The 13,505-nt window shown below is 39.9% G+C and overlaps 1 protein-coding gene across 2 annotated transcripts in view; it reads right to left on the bottom strand.

Annotated features, from left to right (window-relative positions):
• The window catches only part of LOC135205750 (tyrosine-protein phosphatase 69D-like), a 472,711-nt gene that overhangs the window by 236,513 nt on the left and 222,693 nt on the right, over positions 1–13,505 (bottom strand). For both annotated transcript variants that reach the window (XR_010312592.1, XM_064236870.1), the window contains exon 12: positions 8,474–8,611. Coding sequence is in view for 1 of the 2 variants with exons in the window: in XM_064236870.1 (XP_064092940.1) it covers positions 8,474–8,611 (138 nt within the window). In the remaining variant the exon portion in view is untranslated. The remainder of the gene's footprint in view (positions 1–8,473; positions 8,612–13,505) is intronic.

The raw sequence follows: 13,505 nt of genomic DNA, 5'->3' as shown, positions 1-13,505 counted from the left end.
TGGCATGATGAAATTCTTGCCGAAACATACATAAACATACGTAAAAGCGGGCGAATGGCAGAGGTGAAATGGAACGTGTAGACTACTTGAAGTCTGTGATCGCACTAAATCAGGACTGGACTTGGTAGCTGAGCCTGAAGTCTCCTTCTCGACTCGGGGAATGTCTACAGATGCCATTTCTCCCAATTTCTTTGACAATAATTATCAAAATTTACGATAATAGAAGAAATATTGCATTTTCTTGTACGGATCAATGTTTTAGGCTTATTGAGTTACCCTGTAACTATGAAAGTAAGAGGAATTTTGACGAAATATTTTGTATACGTATTCTCAATTGCCATATGAAGCTCCATGAATTTTTTCATGACTTTGCATTTTTCGCCCTATACCACCATATATAGGGGTTCCGGCCGGCCCCCTCAAGCTAACGGCCCATATGTTTGAACTACGAACTCAGCCAAAATAAAGAGACATCCTTGGATTCTACAAAAAATTAACTTTATTTACATACATGTAAGAAGTAGCCTAGGTCAGTCATGTCAGAATGTACAAGGGGTAGTTTACAGTTTAGTTGGCCAGGCTGCGCAACTCATCATGTCTGAATGTCCACTTAGGCTAACAGCCCGTATGTTTGAACTACGAACTTGGCTAAAATAAATAGACATCCTTGGATTCTATGAAAAATTAAGCTTATTTACATATATGTAAGAAGTAGCTTAGGGCAGTCATGTAAAAATGCCACAAGGGGTAGTTTACAGTTTAGTTGGCCAGGCTGCGCAACTCATCATGTCCGAACATCCACTTAGGCTAACAGCCCATATGTTTGAACTATGAACATGGCCAAAATAAAAAGACATCCTCGGATTCTATGAAAAATGGAGTTTATATACATATACAGTCCGGTCCCGAATTATGTGCGTTCGAATTGTGTGATTCCCCTTTTATGCGGTCGCTAGTTCTCAAAAATTCAGAAATAGATTTTCTGTATCTGCAAAGCCATTCAAATCTGCAAGTCACGCTCCGCAAAACGTATAAAATCTATTGTCTTTTAAAGTATTTTAGGTGTGCGGGGTGTTCGCTGGTATCTGAGAGAAGGGGTGGGGGGGAATGCTTAGAGGAAAAAAACTATTATTCCTCCAAAGGGGAATGCAAGAGAAAGATTTCCTGCTCAGCCATTAGCTAAGACAAGAAGGCCCTGCCTCACACATTTGTGACGTCATAGCGCAGTGTGTATGAATGATCGGTATCATCACCATCGTCATACGTATCATTCCGATCTGTGAAGTGTATTCTGAATGATCGGAATCATCATCATCGCCATAAGTATTATTCAGATCTGCGGAGTGTATTCTGAAGGCTTCTACTCAGCTATTATCTAAGAAGGAAGGCTCTGCCTCACACATTTGTGACATCATAGCGCAGCGTGTATGAATGATCAGTATCATCATCATTGCCATATGTATTATTCAGATCTGTGAAGTGTATTCTGATTAACTGCATCATGTGTGCATCTGCCTAGAAGTCGAAGAGGAGGACCTATTTTATCAAAACTAAAAAGCTTGCCCTTGAGTTAAAGACAAAGGAAGGAGCAACTTCCATTTTGGCAGCAGTTGACAACTTGAAATCCGTCATTGCTGAACATGAAGTAAGAATTTTTGTCTAGGTTAACTTGTTTTGACTAACTTTTGGCATTTGCTCATTTATTTTTTTCTATCGTTGAATTACATTTTGATGAAAATGACTAGTAAAAGTGATTAACAGAGACACAGATGAGTTTCAGAGAGAGAGAGAGAGAGAGAGAGAGAGAGAGAGAGAGAGAGAGAGAGAGAGAGAGAGAGAGAGAGAGAGAGAGAGAGTCAAGCTCCAAAATTAAGGCTTCATAAGTTGCATGATGTGCGAGTATTTACGGTAGTTTTGATTTTGTACATACAGTAATTCATATTTCAATGAGAGAGAGAGAGAGAGAGAGAGAGAGAGAGAGAGAGAGAGAGAGAGAGAGAGAGAGAGAGAGAGAGCAGCTTAGGATGAGAGTACTAACTGTTGACTGGCTTAGGTCAAAAATAATAATAATATTGTGTTGTTTGCATATGAAATTCGTATTTTAAATATTTTTACGGTGACAAGAGATGAAACATCAGTAATGACAAAATAATTCTCTTTTATGCTTTTGTGTGATAATCATTGAGTCAACTATTAACATTGTATTGAAGCACAGTTCAGTAAATCAGAGACAGTAAATCAGAGAAAGAATAAAAAATATGGCAACACGTACCTACAGTAAATGTTGGGGATAGTAACTTCTTTTACAAAGTGGACCCCTTTATTCGCATTCTCCGGATTCGCAGACTCACACATTCGCGGATTTCTCTCTGGAACATTTCCCCCCATTTTTCGCAGAAAATTCACCTGTTCACATTATTTTTTAAATATCCACAAATTCCAGTTTTTATATCAATTTCCTCATAAAATGCACTTTTTCTGATAAAACTATTAAAATAACCAGGTATAAAAATTTTTGGTGGGATTTTCTTGAGTTTTAACGAATAAAGTAGGAAGTTTTAAGCATTTTTAAAGAGGTTCCAACTATTCACGGGTTCTAACTATTCACTGGGAGGGGGGTCTGGTATTCACAGGGGACCACTGTACAGGTATTCTCCTACTTACGATGGGGTTAGGTTCCGAAAACCCATCATATGTAAAAAAAAATCGTATCTTGAATATAGCCTAGCCTACACTAAGGTAATCAGTACCATCTTAATATAGTATAGGGTAGCGTACCCTACACTACACAGTATGCTTTTGCACATATGGCAAAGTGATTATTGATTTAAGTTAATTCTCTAGGTTCAATGCAAATTGGCTCATGATAATTCAGTACTAACAGAAATTGAATAACATTAACAAGTTAACCTAGCATATACGATGATAGATACCACGGTAAATCGGACTCGGATTCGGACTGATAATGGCATAATTGGGCGATACCTATCAGGCTGCTGACGCCTACATATAATTATGGAATAAAAACATAATTAATATGCGTCTTTTCTGAGAATCTGTTAAAAATCATAATTACTCTATCCTATTATTTTGTATGTATTCTCATATTACGTATTGTATCATAAAATACTAACAAAGCGGTCAATGTTTTGGTTTGGAAAAGTTTATTTCATCGTATTTAACTCAATTTAGAGTGATTTTTTTTTGCTTCCAGTTAGCATAAAAGAATATCTAGATGCTTTACTTATATGAGACAAGGTCATCTTTTCATTTTAAGACGTTAATTTTCAGTCGAAATAGGAATTTTCTGGGTCGACCAGTGTTCGCCGGTGAAAAGGTCCTTCTTGCTTCTTTTCTGATATAAATAGTTTTCCAAATATACCAGAGAAAGATTTAGCATTGGTATGCAGAGGTTACTACCCTCGCGCGAGCACCCTAAGGGCGTCGTGTATAAAGAAAGGGCGTGTGGAAGCCACTATTCACAGGTCATCTACCATTTAGATTAATCCCCATCAACATCCGTATCTAGGGTGCGCCGCAACAGCGGTTTCGTTCGCACCATGTTTAACCACCCCGCCACCGCCCGATGCTAGCGCCATCTCTCATCCTTCTTTGGAAATTGTGATCGCTACAAGAGGTTTTTTATCTTGTGTTTGTTATCACAATTTATTTGGATTTATCACGATGGCTGAAGCCCAGATGTCACCGACACCTATGTTAAGTACCCCAATTTCTGTTTTCATTAGGAAAATTACCAGAAATTTGGTAATAGACATGTGAACCCGTATTTTATTGTGGGGGCACGAGGTAGCGGCCATGCTCAGCCATCCGACAGCGTACACAAAGCATTGTTGTGATTTCGTTTTCGTATATTTATATATTTATATTTAACAACTTGCCGTGTCGCTCCTTCACATGCCTTTAAATGATATATATTTGGTAGGAACAGCATGTTTTTAGATCGCTGTTGTATATTTAAGTCTAAATTATTATAGATTTAAGAATAGCGGGATCACTATCCCGTAATGGCGGCGATGTAAACAAAGCCAGGTTCCGACAAATAAAAATTTAAGGTAGTCACTTTACGAAGCAAGAAAGGGAGTTCCTACACAGCCAGTAGTAGTAAGGTTAATATAAATCTGCATATCCCTTAATTTAGGGAAGTAAAAAGAGATATTTCCCCCTTTTCCTTTCCCGACCTAGTGAGGCCTACCTAGGCCCCTCTCTCTCGCTCATTTTTTTTTTTTAATCCGTTACTAGGTTTTATCATTTACGCATGTGATAGTTGTAAGAAAGTTATTTCAACAAATTTTAAGACAGTAACTGAGAGGGGTGTGTTATAAGGTTCCCATGAGAATGGTGAAATAAGCTTCTATTTCCAAGGTTGAAGAAAGACTGGAGTAATCCCCCTTTTCTTCTTTATACATTATCAAGTAGTTACATAGGCTTCTTTATAGAGTTCCAACGTAACTTGGGCTCAATCCTTATACACGCTAGCCCCTAGTCAATTATATTGGCCTAGGCTCTCAGGTTACAAAAGTGTTATTTATGAGGTAGTTAATACACTAGTATAGCCAGAACTCTGTACCATATTCAGGACATAGGCTAGCCTATGTTTATCAATTATGGCCCTCTGCCGTTAGCGAAAGTATCACAGTGACCCACGGGGTGACTTGGCCATGTTACCGATGAATGACCATCTTGTCTAAGGAAGCCAGTTTAAAACTGGGTTCCCTGAAACTTATGCCACTTCAAGTGAATCAAGATGGTCATAGGTATACGACCTTGTCTTTAACTAGGCCATATCGTCTGCTTAAATGTCTGACGAATTTGTCTCCTTATTGGTTAACGATACTCGTAATCGGCAGGCTGACCATAGGTGATCGCGTGAGTGACCAGTCTATAATGGACCGTCGCTCGCCGATTCACTCCCTCCCCTTCCTCTCCTTCCCCTCCACCCTCCCATATAGCCCCCCCCCCCCCCAATTGGGAGGGGGGACAGGGCTGAGTGGTAGGGAATACGATAATAGTTAGTCAGTCGGAACTCCACCAGCAGAGCTCCGTCGTCGAAGTTTTGAACTCCGGCAGCTAAGACATATCGTATTAGGGAAGTTAATCATTATCCCTTCATTTTTTAATAATAAGAGTTATTCAATCTTATTCATGCTCCAGTGGTGCTCACGTCGGCTGGGAGATGCCTCCCCTCGACGGGCACCTTGGTTGTCAATCTATATGGTACTCGTTCTCGGCTCCGGTCCTAATTACTCCGGTGGATCAGTTCCCCCATCGGAGAGCTATTAGGTACTATTCAATTGCTACCTTGTCAGTGTAGGTATCTCATATGCCCCTATCTCCGGCTGCCACCGGAGGACCGGTGCGCACCGGAGGAGTAGAGCAATCCTTGATCTTCTCACGGAGGTATACGTAAATAGATGGGATACAATGCACTCTGTCCTAGTAATCGTGTTTGGCTAGCTCCGGTAGGACTATCCACACTCGTATCATGCTAAACTAAGTTGAATGCTCCTTTAAACTTAAGTTTGGATAAGTATCTCCCCTAAGGAGAATAAGTACTTATTGAAAATATTCTATTACAGAAAGCCCGTTGTGCCTTCCAGGGATGCTCAGCCCACTTCAGTGATCCGGTGGGCCATGAGGTCTGCCGGTCGCACGCTAACTGCGCCATTTCCTTTTTGGCGGAGGAGGGCCAGATGCCCTATATGGTCTGGTTCCCTGAATCCTGCTCACTCTGCTTTGAGCTCGTCGCCATCCTGTTCAATGATGAGGTAAGCTATGAAACTATATTCTGATGTGCATGGTTTCCTAGATAATCTCCTCCTGTTCATTTGGTCATAGTCTTAAGTTAAGATCAAGCCAATAGAACTCAAAAATTTCTCCTCATTCCAGGCAGAAGAGGAAAGTCTGAAAGCAGCCAAGGCGAGCCTGAGACAGTGGGTCTCTGGGTTTGGCCGGAATGCTCCGCAGGGATGTCCATATGTACTGGACCACAGCCTGGGCTCCCGTCTGTTTCCTGGTTCTCCGTCGGCTTCGGTTGAGAAAGCAGTGGCTTCCCCCATCATCGAAGCCATCCGGGCCGCAATAGCTCCGCCCCCAGAAGATCAGCAGCTGATTGGAGATGTTGCAGCCTTAGACATCCATCTGGAGCCGATGGATGAGAAGGTATGTGGCGAAGCGCTTGAGGCAGGTTCCTTTATTAGCCCTACCCCCTCTTCCTCTTCATCCTTTCTAAGCTTTGATAAGTCTACTCCTTCACCTTGGGAAACATCTAGGTCAGTCCGACCCAAGGTTAAAACTCTGAAGGCATCGAAACCATTGCCCAAGGTTGCGAAACCAACTCCGCCAGCAGCGACAGAGTTGTCATTGGCCCCTAGGCCCTCGACTTCGTCTGAATCGTCGCCTGCTGCCAAGGTTCCTCCTTCCACTAAGAAACAGAGGAGTAAGTCCGCTAAGTCCAAGGCGGCGGAAGTTGAGTTTCAACAGGACCTACTGGCTGACAAACTTTGTCAAGAGTCAGAGAAGCGTTGGACGAGAGGTTGGACGAAAGATTTTATTCTTTGAAGCCAACCTCCGCTCCGGACACCCAAACTGTATCAGAAATCGTGGCGGAGCAGCTCAGGCCACTAAAGGATATGATTGCAGGCCTGCTCCACTCCGGAACTCCGGCGTCTCCACCGTCAGTTCCGGATGCCTCAAAATTACCGCCGTTCGATAAGAACAACCCCTGGCGGTTCGCCCTCCACGCTCCATATCTGGATGGCACTCTGACGATTGAAGGGCTGGGGACTCGACCCCTTTCAGACCTCGAGTTTTACCCCAAAGACCTGCAATTCCCCTTCTGCTTACTGTCGTTCCTATTCTCCCACTAGTGGTCGGGACAGTCACCTACCTACAAAAGGTTTTGAAGCATTACCCACAAAATTTTGAATTCCAAGCTGCCTAGAAGTAGAACTTTATAGCTATCTAATTAGTACCTAAGTTACTTAATTAAAACTGACACTGTCTATACCTAAATAAGTCCAATCGGTGCTAAGAACCTCACTGCTAGATGCTGATGACGGTAGAGGGTGAATATGCCACGTAAATTTACTACTTCTACCAAAATTATCTTTTGGCTAATGCATTAAACAAGAACTCAAAGCATGTAAAACAAGAACCCTGTGATGGAACTCATAGAATCACGTTGCTCCGAAAACCGATCCTGTTGCCTGGCAGCAGCAGACTCTTCCAACTGTTGCAAGGCAGTCCTAAGCTAGGGCCACAGATGGGGAAGGGCAACAACACCTTCCTCACACTGGAATGAGTTAATGATCCCACACTTTGGGGGACCTGGACCAGTTCCCTAACATAAATTCAGGGGAAAAGGCATGGCATAAACTGAGTAAGGGTAACTACACTGTTCAAACTACTGGCTTTTGCAATCTATCTGCTTCCCTTCTCTTCCTTTTACGAAGAAACTTAAGCAAAAAATCCTTGGAAAATCCCTACATTCCCCACACCTATTCTCAAAAACACACTTTTATACCCTTGCACCCAGCATAAACCATGTGTATTTACCTTAAAAACCAACATCTTGCTAACATAGTAATCATCCCTCAGAACCTGACGTTCTTAGCCTTGATTCCAAAGGAAGGACCCTAAGAAAAATAAATGGATGGTAACATGAAAGCAGCAAACAGCCAAAACCATGAAATCTCAACAAGTACCCTTACACACTGGCAGCAAGGGGAACTCTGGTAAGAGTTAAAACATTCAAAACACACCTGGTGGAGAACAGGTGTACTAGACAGCCACCTGGGTCAACTATTCCATTTTCTTTTGTTTGAATGCCAACTCACTTATCAGAGCAGAGATATGTGCTATCTTAAAACTAGTAGGCAAGATTCATACTAAATTAATAAAATAGCACTGCTAACACTAGTTAATTGTCCGGAAGAATGTTGTATGGCATCATGTGTGCCATAGCATCTTTTTAAACCCTAATCTATACAAGTTTCTGTGAATGGAGTGCTATAAAATACAGAGCTTTATATGACTAATAGATTTGTTTTGTATAAATATGCCATGAATCTATAATTGTTTAATATATATATATTATGAATCTATATTTGTTTTGTATAGATACGCCATGAATCTATATTATTAAAGACAAAATTATTACACCATCCTCATATGAAAAAAAAATGGGTAAATTAGCTCTCAAAATAATCTTTGCTAAAATATTAGCATGTAGTAAGGGCTCCCAAGGAGGGAAGAAAGGTATTTCAGTATAAATTTTGGATATACTACAATTAAATATGAATTTTATGGGCTTGCTGTACTTGATGCAAAAAACTCCATGAATTATGCCTATATAAAACTACTGTACATAACATATTGCATTATATTTAGAATTCACCTGTATTACTCTGCATTCCTTAACAAATACACAAAAACATTCCTGCATTATTATTACCTCGTAAATGCTTCTGCAACGTATGCACCAGTAGAGGACGGAGAGCGGTGGACCTCCTCATAAGTACTAATAGGTAACTTATTGGGGCTTGGTAATGCTTGCAATGTTGAGTCACCAGCTAACTTCACTACAACAATTCTGTGGAAAAGATATTCTTAGCTAATGGTGAAAACTACAACAGAAAACAAAAAAGTATGATACATTTCCTTGAGACCTGAAAACCACAAAAAATACAGATGCATATTACTCATGTAACTTTACCTGATTTATCACTCTCACAGACAAGACTCAGAAAGGCTCATGATTCCAAAGAAATATTTTATCAGTTACTTTCAATGTGAGCAACACATGCAACAGGGCACATTCTGCTAAAAATTTAATAATTTTGTAATATATAATACCATATCTAGTGATTTAACTATACAATAAAGTCAGACATAGTACTATAAAAAAATATAATGTAATGCCATAACTAGTGTTTTAACTGTAAAATCAGACACACAAAATAAAATCAGACATGCAATAAAAAAAATAAAGTTGAGGTTTATAATAACAGCACAATGAAGTTTTCATAATAAAACTAATATTGTAATACTTACCTGAACACCTGAATTAGCCCTGGTCACTGACCAGCCCAAACTATATCCCCACATATTTACCCACTAAGTGGGGAATTTTAACTATCAGCATTACCAACGCTGCTGCAAATAACGGCCACCAGAGGCTCGTCACCTCAACTGAATCATTCACTATCAAATTGAAGTGGGGAGGAGTGTGGGATTCATTCAGGTGTTCAGGTAAGTATTACAGTATTAGTTTTATTATGAAAACTTCATATTGCAATACACTCCCTGAAAACCTGAATTAGCCCGATTAACGAAATCTATTGGAGGTGGGATCAATCTAATTCAGCCCGACCTGTCCATGGAGCACATGTAGGTAACTAATAATCAACCTACCATGTATAATTGTATGTATCCTCACCTAATTATCTAACTCAGTAGGTGAGGAGGTTTGCAAAGAACGTACTTCAACGTCAGTGTAGAGTCTAAGGTACCGTCTGAGTCTGAAGTACCTTCCTTCTATACTTCTTATTCATGGAGGTAAAAACAAATCTCCTCACCTGGTCATCCAACTCAGTAGGTGAAGTGTTGAGTCCAAGGTACTGCCCGAGTCTGAAGAACCTCCCATGTGGTATTCTATACCTCTCATATATGGAAAGGAAACGATGAACCTCCCATGTGGCTATCTAGCCTCTCATGTATGGAGGGGAAATGGTGAACCTCCCATGTAGCTATCTAGCCTCTCATGTATGGAGGAGAAGTTAAGTTTGCAGGACCTCTCTACTGCTCACTGACGCAGATGACTTGTGCTGAAGAAGTTGTATTTCTTCCAACATGACCATTGAGATCTGCTTAACCTTAAGGGCCTAAAGGAACAATACACTCAGTCTAAACTTGATCAACAGAAACACTCAAGTTCATTTAGACTCTCACTGACTACCAAAACTTCTAACATCCTAACAATAACAAGCTAACTATAAAACTAAGTTACCTCAACGACAGGACCCTGAGTAACCTTTCTCTGAAGAAAACTGAAAACCCCTAAAGTAGAGCCTAAGGTAGAGTGTTGTGAAAAATCCACACCAACTCTCAAACAACCGCCTACACCGAAAAATTCCTCCTAAAAGCCGAAGGGTATCCATCCGCGATACTTTGCGCCCTTGGCCGCGAAGCCCCAAGTAGAAGGCTCAAAGAGCGATGAAGAACCCCTTGCAAGAAGATACTAACTGCACTTTGGAAAAGGAACGAGATGGGCACCTAGGGGAAACCAAATAAGATTATCGGATGAGGTAAAAGTTTCACAGTACGTGACAAGAAAAAAAATTTTAAGCCCGAACCGGATGCAGTATGATGACGACGACACGAAATTGACCATTGAGGAGACATCTTGTTCCTAAAAAATTCTGTTGCTGAGCGCAAGAGGCGCTCTCAACAGAACCCTGTTATGAATGTCCAGAAAGTGCCAAGGCAGATGATTCAACAAGAAGTCCCTCTCCTTGACAAGAACATAATACAGCCAGCCGAAATGTTAGTCTGGTATGTGAACCCCATCGAAACCTAAGTGAAGAGGTTGTCAAACAGTCCAGGATCTGAGAAACACCCCTTAACTCACAACATCCACATAAGAGTAAGACCAGGCCTCTGACTGGCTGTGAAACATGTATTCCAAACACAAGCCTTATGATCTGTAACCCCTACCACGCGAATCAACGAAGGAACCCACGAGAGAAGAGCCTCAACAGACTCGTAAACTGGAACTCAGACACTGGCAGAAGGGTTACCCACTACCTTATACACAGTGGCGATTCTACCCCTCAAAAAGGGGGTGGGGGGGTGGGGGGTGGGGGCAACTCTGGGACAAAGATAATGGTTGGGTGGGAATCATAGGAAAAGGCGACTACGTATTTTACCTGTCTTGCATGATATGAAAATTTAACATTCAAAACTATAAACAGTTCCAAACAATACGCAAACATTAAAGAATGGATAGTATGTATAAAGATAATACACATTTGAACCAAATAAAGAGAGGTAGTAACTATATGAAATGAACAGATATACATGGGGCATGTCATGACAATTCTGAAAAGGTTCAGTTTGACATTCAAAACTATATACGATTCCAACCAATATGAAAATTATTAAAGAATGGCAAGTTTGTATAATGCACATTAGAACAAAGTAAGGAAAGGTATTAACTAATGAAATGAACAGACAGATATGAGGCTTATCATGAAAATTCTCAAAATGTTGTTTTGACATTCAAAACTATATGCAATTCATAACAATATCCAATTATTAAAGAATGGTAAGTTTTTATAATACACATTTGAACACAAAACAGATATGGACCATGTTGGGACAATTCTCAAAATGTTTAGAGCAGTTTAGTTCCACAATTATCATGTCGGGTGTCAAACTCATCTACAAAACTACCTAAGTCAATACTCTCAGCCCATTTACTTTCAATTGATAATAATGCAGTGTTACTTAGTCTCTCACTAGTCACTGAATTTCTAAGAAATGTTTTTACTATATTTTAATTTTGAAAAAACTTATTTCACAAGAAGCACTAGTAACAAAAAGCGTTACAGCTATCAATAGTAACTTGTATAAGCAATCAAAGGCAGATTTATATGGATGAACAAATGACAAAAACTCCACCAATGATGTAGGTGGCTGAGGTTCTTTCTGGAGCAATTTCTTAATGAAAGGTAGCTCGTGTTTTAAATCACTTTGATTAACTGAATATGATACAGCAAATGACTTAAAGTCACCCAGTAAGAACGTCTGTCCTGCAGGACAGAGCTGAAATGCCACAGAAGATCACACATGAATCTTTGGAAAAACTATGATCTAATTCACAATTTAAAACAGTCTAGTACTTCATACAAGATTGTGACGTGTTGTGCATGACCTGGCTCCACAACTCTCTGGCCAGTTGTTTCCAGCATGATAAAATCGTGGAACTGTCAAGGTTTTCTTGAACGTTTTCTTGTCACTATTGGTGAAATATCACATTTTTTACAGAGTTCATCAACCCTATTAGAGTAATTCTCAATTAAGTTGGAGTTTCTTACATCAGCTAAATCTTCATGGAGACAAGAAATAAGTTTAGCTGCTTTTCCAAGGTCTGCCTGTTTGTCCTGCAGCTGCTGAGATAATTTATTTTTCCCAAAATTTCAGAGAAAATCTGCAATACACAAACAAATTCTGCATCCATCTGAGCAAGTAAACCTCAAGCAGATACAGCTTGAGCTCCAGTATCATCTGCAGAAGTCTCCTTCAAAAGTCTTATAATACCTTCCAAAGTAATAAAGCATTTTCACAGGAGGTAGCCCGACACCACCAGCGAGTATCACTGAGATGTTGAAGTTCTCAAACTTGTTCTTCAGGAACATTTCATGTTGTATAAAAAGGAACTACTCATGAACCACTGCATTACTAGCAAAGATATAGACTTCTTCAAGAAGACTGAAAAATTCAGATGCTTGTGGTACAACTTTGCAACAATTGTCAAAACCAAATTGAGCTTATGACCATAACAATGAACATAATAAGCAAAAGGTGCTTTCTCTTTTATACGTTTCTGAACACCACTTATTCCTCCACTAATGACTGATGCTCCATCAAGTCCCAAGCCAACAAGAGAAGATTTATAATCTAAGCCTAATTTTTCTACAGTTTTCAGTATTATGTCTGTAATATATGCAGCATTCAATGAAGACATGGGAGTGAATAAAATAAAACATTCCTGAGTACAGTGTGAGATTTCATCATAAAATCATACTAATGCTAATTGCTCAGTTATGCTCACATCCTTGGCTTCACCGGCTTTAACAGAAAAGTAATGGCAGGATTTTATGTCTTCAGCTATTTCTTCCCTCACAATTGATGCAAATGTATCAATCATCTCATTTTGTATTGCAGAACTAGTGTGCTTCTCATTTTTGGACCACTTTTGACATGTTCAGCTATAACAGGATCACGTTTGGCAATGAATCTAAGAAGCTTATGGATATTTCCTGGATTTTGTTCATCGTCACCTTCTCTGTGACCTCTTTGTGCTATATTTGTGTTACTGTCAGGAGTATAATCTCACCAAGAGTTTTTATGTAATGATGATTTTCACGAACTTTCTTCTGATACCCCTCACTCATACTTTGTTTAATGGATGTTTTATCAGTTTTATTGTGTTGGTAGTCAATCCACACAGTATAGGAGGATTTGTGGATATATGAGCTCAGGTGCTTTGCAATGACCCCACCTTTTCCTTGTGCTTTTTTCCATCGTCTAAAGCCCCTCTTTACAAATGCATCGTCTGCATTGCCATAAGAAGGTGATGCAAAGTGCCTACAAGCAAAACAACATTGCATCACGTTCTTGAAAGTACTCAGCCCCATCATACTTATCAAACCAAGCACCAACAAATAACAGAGCAGTGGTATTTCCTTCACTACGCTTAGGAT

The sequence above is a fragment of the Macrobrachium nipponense genome, chromosome 11 (genome assembly GCF_015104395.2).
Source record: "Macrobrachium nipponense isolate FS-2020 chromosome 11, ASM1510439v2, whole genome shotgun sequence".
Classification (NCBI taxonomy): Eukaryota; Metazoa; Arthropoda; class Malacostraca; order Decapoda; family Palaemonidae; genus Macrobrachium; species Macrobrachium nipponense.
The sequence above is the reverse complement of the archived record's forward strand: the minus strand, read 5'-3'. Positions and strand labels throughout refer to the sequence as shown.